The sequence below is a fragment of the Athene cunicularia genome (assembly GCF_003259725.1).
Source record: "Athene cunicularia isolate RWA chromosome 11 unlocalized genomic scaffold, athCun1 chr11_part1, whole genome shotgun sequence".
Taxonomy (NCBI): domain Eukaryota; kingdom Metazoa; phylum Chordata; class Aves; order Strigiformes; family Strigidae; genus Athene; species Athene cunicularia.
The window spans coordinates 19962361-19974133 of NW_020799113.1; the positions used below are offsets into that span (position 1 = coordinate 19962361).

General features: G+C 44.2%; 1 protein-coding gene across 1 annotated transcript; it reads right to left on the reverse strand.

Annotated features, from left to right (window-relative positions):
* Positions 1 to 722: 722 nt before the first annotated feature.
* GFOD2 (glucose-fructose oxidoreductase domain containing 2) lies at positions 723 to 11285 on the reverse strand. Its single transcript, XM_026856780.1, has 2 exons — positions 10946 to 11285; positions 723 to 2974 (listed from the first exon to the last, which is right to left on the reverse strand). Exons 1-2 carry the CDS (start codon positions 11202 to 11204, stop codon positions 2076 to 2078), a joined length of 1158 nt encoding a protein of 385 aa, XP_026712581.1. The 5' UTR covers positions 11205 to 11285; the 3' UTR covers positions 723 to 2075.
* Between the last annotated feature and the right edge of the window lie 488 nt (positions 11286 to 11773).

Sequence of the window (11773 nt, forward strand, 5' to 3'; positions counted from 1 at the left end):
AGACATCACAGACATCAGATGCTCAAAGCTACGGCAGGCGCACCAGTCCTCTACCTGTAAAGGAAGGTTTGCAGAGATGCAGCTTTCACCACTCCACCTGTGAACAGTGAACAAATTCCAGTGTCTTCATCCAGCTCACAGTAGAGACAGGATTGTGAAGAGCACAGGAGCAGCCACGCTCCTACCCTTTAAAACAGCATAGCAGTAGACTTGTTTCTGTCAGAGTTCTAATGTATGAAAGTAAACACCCAAAGGTAAACACCTGATTTGCACACTGACCAAAGAAAATGGTCCCATCAATACTGAAGAGATTTTGTTTCAGTTGGTGTCTTCCAGCAACTTCAACAAGGAGTCAGGCAGAAAAGTAAAGAACCTGTTACTCAGAAAAGTTGACAAGGTAAGTCCAAGATAGGCAAGAGGATCTCTAAAACCAGCTACTCAACAGCTGCAGTCTGAGGGAAAGAGCAGAGGTAGGGAATAGATCTTCTGGTGGGACTTAGTTTTCCCTGGTGATCAATGGAGACACTTGCTAGGAAAGCACAGAGCTACACTGCTTAGACCTCACAGAGCTTCTTCCACACACAAACCACCCAGCTGGCAGCAAAAGGGCACCAAGGTAGGGAAGGACACAACAGGTACTGAACCCCAGGGGTAAGGCTTCTGTTCACATTTATTTGGATGGTTTCAGCTTGACCAAATCAAACACAAGCACACAGCTGCATAAAGAATGCCCTCAACAAACACAACTTTTTATTTCTGTAGAAAACGGTATTTTTCAGGAAGGACCAGCTTATGAAACAGCAGTTTGCATGTTAACAGACATAAATACAGGGTTACAATTGAGTGGGAAATACATTTAAAAAAACCCTTTCAAGTACACAAAATAAACATAGTAAAATTGGATTATCCCTTCCACATACCTGCCTCAGAGAGAAACATTTCCCAAACACAATGAACTGCCACCAGATCTCTCCACTGGACACCAGCTGCAGGAGGGTGTGAGTATGGGCAGGGCCAGAGGGTTGATATCCAGTGTTTGAGATTGAGAGCAGACTTACCCATGACAGTTCAGTCCCCGTTCTCTCAGCTATCAGGATGTGTGTAGTGTGACAGTTACCCAGCCAGCACGTTAAAGAGAGCTGCAAGAGGTTGGAAATACCTCCTTACTTCCATCTTCAGGTCCCCAGAAGGTTAATGCTGTACAACTTCTTTATCCATGACATGGTGGAGATCCCATGACCCTGGAAGGCATTTATTAACAGTCACAGAAATGAGAACATGGCCCCGCAGACACAGCACCAGTGCTGCCAGGCAGTAAACACAAACGACGGACAGAGCTTATGGAAAGGAGCTGCTGGATGCAGGCAGCCCCTTGAGTAGAAGGAATAATGTCTACAGATATGGAAGAACAGCACAAATCACCAGACTTCCTGAAGATCTTCCTGCCAAGACATCATCAACAGAGAATTCATAGCATCATTTAAATGAAGTGCCAGTTCAAATGAATCTGAAAGTATCTGCCATGTGCAGGAAGTCAAACAGCTGATCCTTATGTTACAAGCTTTAATCCGTTCCTCTACTTTTTGTCCTATAGGAGTTTAGAGACCTGTTACATCACTAAACTCTTTTATAAATTTTTACAAACTGAGGAATAAAACTTAAATCAGTCCCTAAGAGAGAAGGAAAAGGCATCTGAACAACAGATACTCCCTGATCTTGCTCTACATGCTCTCATGTTAAAATTGGTAAAATAAGCAACCTGTACAACAGGGGTTGTGTCCCATTTCCAAGCCATGCAATGGCAGAGATCCCATGCTTTACTTCATCTACTGCAAGTGCAAAGGGCAATTCAAGTTTTCCTACCAGTCTCCAAGACAAAAACATTTGCAAAAACAGAAACATTTTAAACTCTTTAAACAATTTAAATCAGAACAGTTCCTATCAGAACATGACATACTTTACACATTTATAAAAACCAAAGGTTATTAAATAAGAATCTACATATCTTAAAAACAGAGGTTTTTTTACTTTACAGCCAGAAGTGTTAATTGTCCTATCTTCCAAAGCAGGAATGCTCATAAGTTATTTCTTTGAAGTGCCTCGCAGAGGTTTTGATTGGCATCTGGTTCCTCAGTCATCACCTCCACAGCCTCCCACTCCCCTGACCTGCTGGATTTCTTGATGGCCTCTACTACACTTTGCATGTACAGACCATCTTCAAAGGAGGCTGCCATAGAGACAGGTTTATGATCCCATGTCCGACGGTCTTCCTGGTCTTGGAAAGATTGCCGCAGTGCCTGCACCATGTACACCATTCCTTTTAGGTAAAGCAGCGGGATGTCTTTAAATCCCTTATCCAAAAGGCCCTTGTTGACAGTCAGAGAGTCTGTAAACAGTAGTTCTTCTTGGAGCGCGGTGTTTTTCTGCCCATACAAGTCTGTCCCACGAGCTATGAGGCGACCAGCAGACCCAACAATCATGACTTCATGGATGAATGATCCAGGCATGTTGAAGTTGAGAGTCACAGTGCAACAGACACCTTCGCTCATCAGCATCTGGAAGAAGCAGAAGTCATCGCTAGTGACATGGCGGATCCCGCTTATAGCTGTGTTCTGCTTCACAAAAGTCTTCAGCAAACCATGGACCTTCTCTGCTCTCCTGCTGATGAGGTGTGTTAGGAGGTCGATAATGTAGGTTCCCATCGTATGCAGACCGCCTCCTCCCATCAGCTCGTCACAAATCCAGTTGTACTTGTGGCTAAGCAGGCTGCCCCCATAAACTCGTACGTCACAGATCATCACATTGCCCACATAGTGTTCTTCTATCAACTGCTTCATCTTCACAAAGGCAGGCAGGAAACGGAGAACATTGCCAACGATGCTCATCAGCTTGGGGTAATACCTGGCAGCTGTGACCATCCTGAAGGCATCCACAGAGGTAGCAGCTTTCTCACAGATCACATTCTTCCCTATTCCTGCAGCACAAATGGAAAAAAAATATATATACATACATAGCACACACAAGTGAAACATGCTCAGTTGCCCCAAAGGTTGTCAAGAAGTGGGGTTTTTAAGAGTCAGACTTTCCTGCTGCAACTTCAAAGGTAAACGTCTGGGAACTAAAATAGGAAAGCTCAAAGCTGCTTCCAAGATGCTCTGGTTGCAGAGCTGACAAACTCCCACAAAGACAGGCTCCAAATAAAGAGAGGATTTTTAGATTTTTACATGATGAAAGATAAATGGCCAAATGGCATCAAAATAAGATACAATTTGCATGTTGTAGCTATAAAGTTATTTGAATGCCTGTATAACCAGAGGAAAAAAACCTGTCACATACCCTGCAGGGAAGAGGTGAGCGAAGAGATTTGATTTTCACTTTGTATTCTGCCATCACTATGAATTTAATATTTTAATAGGACATACAAGATACTCATTGGTTTGTGTACAGAATACAAGAACTATAAATAATATTTTGGTAGGTTAAATGTTTTAAAAGCATCATTAATTGGAAAGCAAAAGGTTTTGGTCTTCACGTACAGCCTGCTTGTACAATTAGACTGCAAAGGTGACCGAGTTCCACAAATGAGAGCTGCACTCAGAAGCTGACCCACTGCATTTCCATTGCTGCTGATGCACTTTATCTTGTGTTCAGCCTGAATCAATGTGGGCAGTCAGAAATTTATTTTTTATCTTTAAAGCAGAAATGAAGTAATACAAAAGAGCATCCCAGTACAAATTTTAACCAAATTCCTATATTTGGTGCTTTGCTGGTATTCCCTCTTTCCTCATCTTCATCCTTTTTTCATGGAATGCCTTAACTCTTCCACATATGTCTATTCTGATAAAATACTTATCTAAACATTTCTCAACGTAACATCCAGGGGTATACCTAGAAGTCTCCAGACATTAAGTGGTGATGTCAGACCTGAAGGTCAGTCACATCATGCTACAGTTTCTGCCTCAGAATTGCAGAATTGCTGCACACGGTGGTAGGCACTCTCTGAAAGCTTCTCCTCACCCAGGAGCAGACCGTGCTCCCTGCTCAGAGCAGCTTTTAATTGACTCCCTGATAAGAAGCTACCAGCCCAAGTGCTTCGATTGGTCTCTTGCACACGAGGGGAAGCCGGGTCCCACACTGCGGCTCCTGCTCTTAGCACTCCACCTCCTGGCTGCAGCGAGCAAAGCCTTTCGGGAACCACCTCAGCGGTCCAGGGGCCAGCAAGGTCCCGTGACACATCGCTGTGCCCACCTCAGCCAGGAGACAACAACAGCTAGAGAAAACTCAGAACCTGTACTTCTAATACACACAAGCAAAGCCCAGTCAGAAAATTACAGGACTACAAATTGTAGTGGTCTTATCCAGAGAAATCCTCTAAATAGAGTCAAAAGAACCTTTAATGAACAAAGGGCGAGGTCAAACTTCCTGCGATCAACCTGGCTGCCCACTGGTAACCCCCCCACCCCATGTCAGAGACCATTTCTGACTCCCCAGTCCCCAGTCCTGCCGCTGAGACAAGGCACAATGCTCTGTTCCATATTCTGCAGGGCTAGCTGAAGCATCTTGAGATGGTTCAGTGACTGCTTCATCCACCTTCTTGTTTAGATGACACTTACCTCAAGCCAGGTTACAGTGAAATACAAGCAAAAAAAAAAAAAAAAGCATAAGGATCTTCACGGGATCCTAAGCAGATCTGCAGTTCTTCAAGTTTGCAGAAAGGAAAAGCGACTCTCAGTCTGTGTACACAAGGAGCACAGCTCTGCAGGCAGTGCTCTGCTGGTGCTATTCAACCATTGCACAAGCCCATCACCCTTCATGTGTTTGGTGGTACAGGAGCTGGCTCAGAGTACAAACCCAGCATGGGAATATTCACTCATGTTGGCTCTTTTTATGGCAGGTTATTGCCCCAAGTTGGCTCTTTAAGGACCTGCAGTGTCCATGAAAAAGGCACTGGGTCCCTGCAGTGGGGGACCAAGAGCCAAAGATGAGGACCCATGCTGCCCAGGGCAGGCAGTGGATCCCAGTGGGCTGCCCTGGCTCTGCTGCCCACTCAGCCTCACATCAGCACTGTGCTCCTTTTGCCAGCGTAGGCTGAGCTACCTGAGGAGCTATACCCGACTGCCGCCTTTGTTTTGGGATGGCAGTCAATGCAGTGCACTGACAGCTTTGGCACAGCCCACTGAGTGCTGCTGGAGTGCCAAGACAGAAACCTGGGCACACCATAACACCTCTGGGATAATCCTGCAGTGGGACATCCCCCCTGCTGTCCCTAAGTGCACATAGATGGCCCTGCAGCAAGGACAAGGGCCGAGCTGGAGATGGCTATGAGGTCCCTTACCAACATAACAGCCATGCCTTCTGTTTTCTGAGGCAGAGCAACTTGCAACCCTCATCTCATAGCACTATTATTATTTTGATAATGAATAACCTGAACTTTGTACCATATTGTTTTCTTAAATCACTGCTGCAAAATTTTCTGCTAAGGTCCCTACCAGCTAGGAGACATAAGAGCCACCACACAGCTCTGGTGTTCCTCAGAGCCCACTGTGAGCCTGTTCAGCTCACCAGCTGAGCCCAGGGCAGAAAAGGGAGGTTCCTCTTTCCAAGCGGGCAGGTTAAATCAGCTCACAGGTGGGTCTAAACCCACCGAAGGGGCTGCATGCCTGGAAGAAAAGAGGTGGAGCTGTGGAGTGGGGTTTCCCCACCTCAGAGGCAGCAAGCAAGGGCAGAGGCCTGTGATGAGGCTCATTGCAGGCTGTCCTAACAACATGCCTCAGGGTCTTCTCTGTGCCGGCGTAAACCCCATCTGCAGAGAGCACAACAGCTCCTGCAGACCATAGCTCCACTGAAGTCCTCCTATTTACAGCTATTCAATTGGCTGTTGCAGGAAGAGGGAGGGAAAAAAGAGAATAAAAGGTCACTACTGCCAGGAGATCTTAAACTGTTTAACTTCCATGCTCAGGGGCAAAATTATCTGCTAGATACCAAGAATTCTCAAACCAATTCCTGATTTAGTAAATAAACGAAACATTTAAATGGAGGTCTTTTGACTCTCATTAATGTAATACAACCAAATCATGGCTACATTCAATGAAATACCAGATTTAAAGTGTGTTCACATCCTATGGAAGCAATCAAAAACCAACAGGCAAGCCAAGACTTATCGGACATCAGAATAAACTAGACTGTTTTCTCCTAACAGAATCCTACATCTCTAGTACATCTCTAGTCAGATCCACACTGTCCATTAGTACTGAGACACTGGCTTCCCTTGTAGCTGCTTACCCATGCCACATCCAGAACTTGCCATACATGAAGTATTTTACAGCTCTGGTTAATAAAATACAAGCACAGAAAACTTGTTGCTTTCTCATGCTACCTGCTGGATGCTGCCCAGAGCTATCACAGGTGCTGGGAAGGGACACAAGCCCCAGCAATTGCCAGGACCACCCAGCCCACTCCTTCCAGGTAGGGAAGGTGCCAGTGTGGGCAGGAGGAAGGAGAAGGGACCCTAGAGCCTGGTGAGGCCTTGGGAGGGGGAGTGTGTGTTAAAAGATGTGAGAAATGCACCCCAGACACGAGAGCATCACTCCACAATCAGCAATGCACGTGAGCTTGGGGTCTCCTCCCAGCCTCAGGCTGGTGCAAACCAGCAGGTCATGAGAAGGCCACTGAGACCACTCCTGGCCCACTGCTCTGTCCAGGAGGTCCTTCATGTCTCACTGAGCAGCCTGGATGGCAAGAGGTCCCGCTGTCCTGTGTCTGGGTAGAACATGCAGGTGAGCAAACGCAGCAAACAAGACACCCGTGCACAGAGCTGGCCCAGCAGCCATACAGCCTGCCCAGGCAGTGCAAGAAGCAGGCTGGGCTGGGACAGTCTTCTCACCACAACAGCCCCCGCTTCACCCCCTGGGTTGTTTCTCTGTCTGGCTATCACAGACACAGCTGCCCATCAACAGCTAAAATCCCCAGCTGTGCCTCTCACCGCACCAGTGAAGTGCTAAGGCTTGGACAACAGGCCCAAGCCAGAGTTGACCTATAGATGAATCCTCTATATTTTATAACTGATAACCATTGTGCTAGTGGGTATTGTACTAAGTTATAACAAACCACCTATTCTGACGTAAAAAGTGGAAGTATTGAAGCCTGAGCAACAGGCCCTGAGCCGAGGGTGCTAATTTAGCATGCAGTCATTAACAAAATATGTAAACTCACTAGTGAAAGATGCAGCTTAGACAGAATATAATCAGTAGTGAGGATGAAAGGCGGAGAGAATGTATCCAACTTTCCTTTCTCAGCCAAGGCTGAGAACCCAAATGTTCAGCCTTGTTAGAAACTTCCTTGGTTCATCCCCCTGCCCCGGCCAGGCTTTGGGTGGAATCAAACAGGATGAAACCAGAAATTTTCCGCTCAAAACAAAGATGCCAGCTATTCTGGCTTGCTGATTTTTAGTATATAAGGCTGGACCCATTTGCAGCGACATTGGATGCCTCAGCTACGTGTGGAGGCACCGTGCAGGATTTCCCACTCGCCGGGACAGGCTCTCCAAACCCTTGCTGTAACCAGGGCTGCCCAGCGCCTGCGGATCTGGGTGATGGGAATGGGTGCAAGTAGGGATGGATCTTTCTTAATCGCTGTTCCCTCTCTCTCTGGTGGTAATGATTTGAGGCGTTACCCTGTATTTTCCTATTTGTTGCTTTAATTTTGTCTTTTCTTACTGCATGCTTTCTGTATTACTCTGTTAGATTTAGTTATCCCCAGTAAAATATGCCTACTCTTTTCACTCTGGTGTCCTAGTTTAACTGGCATCCTTAATCAGCAAAATAATGTTACAATGCTAACTACTAAATCTATCCCATGTAAATATGTCCATTGAACTGAAGCACCTGTTCTTTACTCCCCTGAATAATATCAGACACCTGAGGTTGCACCAAGGAAGATGTACAGCTGGGTGCTGTTGAAACAACCCAGACCATTGCTTTGTCCACTATAAGATGCTGGGAGTGTCTGAGGTTCCCCGGTAACTGCCTGTTTCAGATGTACTTGCTTTGGGAGCCTCCCAATGAACGAATGCTCATTCCAAAACACACTCCTTCATTTCGTTTCTTGTTTGCCTATGGTTTGAAAAGCTCTCCGTGCTACTGGTTACAGGGATGGGAAGCACAATATGCAAAAAGCACTCACAGCATGCTTGTTCATCCTGTTTCAAGAACAGGAAATCTGGACTTGTCACAAGACAAAACAGTGATAGATCCCTTTCTGACTCCTTCCTTCATAATTAACATACATGTGCTATAATTTGTAGGGACTCCACAAAATCAGGGAATCAAACAATATGTTGTAAAGATTTCTTAAACAAAGTATTCAACCAGTATAAACCAAGAGAGAAAAGTAAAAGGTTCATCTACAGCCACTCTGCAAACCATCCATTGGATAGCCGGGCTCAGTACATGCAGCACCATTATCTTTAGCATCCTGAAGAAATTTTACTCTGAGGACTTCTCATGTTCTGCCTCCCTAAACTTCACTTCACACACAAGCATCCCAAACATTCCACTCCAGCTGGTTAACTCTGCTCTGTGCTCACATAATGCAAAGGTGGATGCATTTTAACTGTAGGACATGAACCACAACACATTAATTTCACAAAATATCTTTAGTTCCCCCAGAGATCAAAAGAGGTACAAATTTTAGCATAGCTTCTTGCTTTGCCTGTTGTGGAGATAAAACTGTAAGATTATTTTAATTTGAATTACCCTCTGGGCTTTGATCTGTCTGGTTCATGAACTCAATCCTGTGTTACTGCTTTGTCCTTATCATGCCGAAGCTGTACCTAGGCTTGTTTATGGATGTCTGTCAGTAAGAAATCTGTGCAAACTAATTGCACTGCCTGGAAAAAATGTGTGTCTCTCTCTCCTCTCTGCCAGAAATAAAAATGTAAGCGTGTTTTAAATTTAAAAAAAAAGAAAAAAGTATAAAAAATTATAAAAATAAGTAATAAAAGTGTAAACACTTCAAAACAAACAAACCAAGCCCAACAAAACAAAACACACAAGACCACTATCACTGCACCACATCTGATCTTTCCTAAAGTCCAGTCTCTTGGCTAGTAAACATCAATCTATCGTATACAACTCATAGCCAATAATTCTCCAACTATAAACATCACTGTAACAATCCGAACTTTCAGAAAAAACATACTTGCCATCTTTGGCCCTACTCTGATTTTGTATTCCTTCAGAATGCTCAATCACAGCAAGCCATCCAACACTGCCTTAAAATATGTCATGACATACTTGGTAGCAGATCTGTGAATACCATTGGGATGAACCTAGAAAGCTGAAAGACAAGGTGAGCATCACATTGAGTCTGAGATGCCTGCATCAGTTTACAAATCAGAACATTTCAGGACAGACAGAAGTGAAGAATGAACTACCCTTTACTACTTCATCCATTCATTCCCCCAGCTTTTTTCACCTTTCCAGTTCTCTATACTTTCAGTCAAGCATACATATCACCTCTGTACTTCTGCACAAGCTTTACCCTCCTTTCCTGCTCTGGATAATGCCATCTTATGGGGTCCCAACCTTTGATGAAAGAATCTGTCCATTTTAGTTAATAATTCACCAGAGAAGGTTCAATCCTCTTCTTTTAGCCCACTTGATCATCAAGAGCCAGGAGAACTAGTGAAACACTTGTTACCTAACAAGTGTTTAAAAGAAATTTTAGCATATTTAAGGAGATAAATTCTAATCTACAGTTCAAATACTCAAAAATCAGAATACCTTAAATTCAAAGGACAGTACTATAACAAAGTAAACAAATCTAACAATGTGAAAAAAGAAAAAAAGCCTGAAATCTCTCTCTGCTTATCTAAGTGGCATTGCAAGTGTTTCTGCAGGGAGTTGTTAACTTCCAAAATAAATACTGTAGCGCAAAGAAGCTAAGAACAACAAATCACTCTGGCTTACATGGTTTAAGATACTACCCATCCTAACATTAACTCATGTGGATCTCCTGTAAACACACTAAAAATATCCTACTTGTTATTTGCAGAATTACATGTAAACTCACACCCATGCTGTACTACGTGAGAAGACATTAACATTACAAAGACACATGCTGAAGAATTAAGAAACATCAGGATGCCCAGGCAGTTGGCTCCCACCTCCCCGCCCAACCAGTTCGGGGTGTCATCCCTTTTCTCCAGCCCATCTTGTTGGATTCCTCCTGCTGTCCTCAACATCTTATCCTCTCCCAGCATCTACCCTCCTGCATCAGGTGGAAGGATTTCTCCAGCAAGTCTGCACCCAGGATCATACCAGCCTGCTACAGACATGGATGTCCAAACAGAGCTCCAGGCAGTAGCCAGGGTCAGAGCACGCTGGCCAAGAACAGCATCTGCAGAGCATTTAGGTTCTAGCTCCCAAGATTCTACTGAGTGCATGCAAACATTTTTTTCAGAGGCTTTTAACTTTCAAGTTTGGTTTTATTTGTGGGGAAAACAGAAAGCAGAGCTGCAACCCCTCCACCCCAGGGAAATCTCAGTTTCCTATTGCAGAACACAGGAAGATTTGAAGTGAATTAAACAACTAAAATTGTTTGGGGTTTTTTGTTTTGTTTTTAAATGGGCAGAAAAACATTTTATGCCCTTATCATCATCATCTCTGAAACAGCCCATTTTCATTAAAAGATCAGTCTGAAGACGACGTGAAATATTTTAGCCCAATTGGTTCAAGACTTGCAAAGCTATAAACAACTATAAACAGTATTTTCACAAAAAATCTAGGTAACCTTTCTCACAGATGGTGCTACCAATTGTACACAAAATCTTTAGCACTGCACTTGCACGTTGGTGCAACCAGAGCTGTGCAGGGGTAACAGCTTCAAATTTCAATCTGCCAGTGAGCTATGGATTTTTGGTCCAACTCCAAAGATAAAAAGGTACCTAGAGCCTTCACAGCAATTTGTCGAGTTAGTGGTGGAGGGATATTGATGCAAACCAAATCTACATCCTGGTGCAGCAAGACATCATCAGTCCGACTCGTGTAGAAGGAGATGTTCATTTCCTCTGCCAGTTGTTTGGCTTCCTCTTCAGTCTTCCCCCAAAGCGCTTCAATGGAGAAGCCTTCTGCTCTCAGCAAGGGTACCAGTACCCGGGCAGTGCTGCCAGTTCCAAACACACCCACTCCAGGAAGCATTTTCATTCTGCACTCATTCAAGCATCAGGGTCTACACATAGGCCTTCGATAAAACGTTCAGCTCCTCAGCTTTCCGTTCCATCCACAGATCCTAAAACATGAAAAGTTATACATCAGTATAAACAAAAGGCATATTTTGATATCAAATGCATCTAGCCCAAATGCTAACTTCTATCCTTCATTTGACATTCAAAATTCTCAAAGATCCTAATGAAAAAAAACAAAACCCCACAAACTTGCAATCCATAGAGAAATAGTATTAAGGGACAAGTCTAACAATTCTATTGCAGAAGAATAATAAGAAAGCAGCTTGACAAAGTCACGAGCATCTTCTGAACTTCAAAACTCAGGACACACGTACAGAAACACACATGAGCATGATGAGACAAACCAGAGACGGTGAGGCACAAACTGGGAGCGACAGGAAGCGTCAAGAGGACAGGACAAAGTCTATGGCACCGGCAGTAAGAGCAAGTGCTGCTGTACTGGTGATGACATAAGTCTCTAAATGAGATAAAGGTTTGTGAAATGAGGCAATAGCTTTTATTAGACCAACTGAGATAGTTGGGAATAAC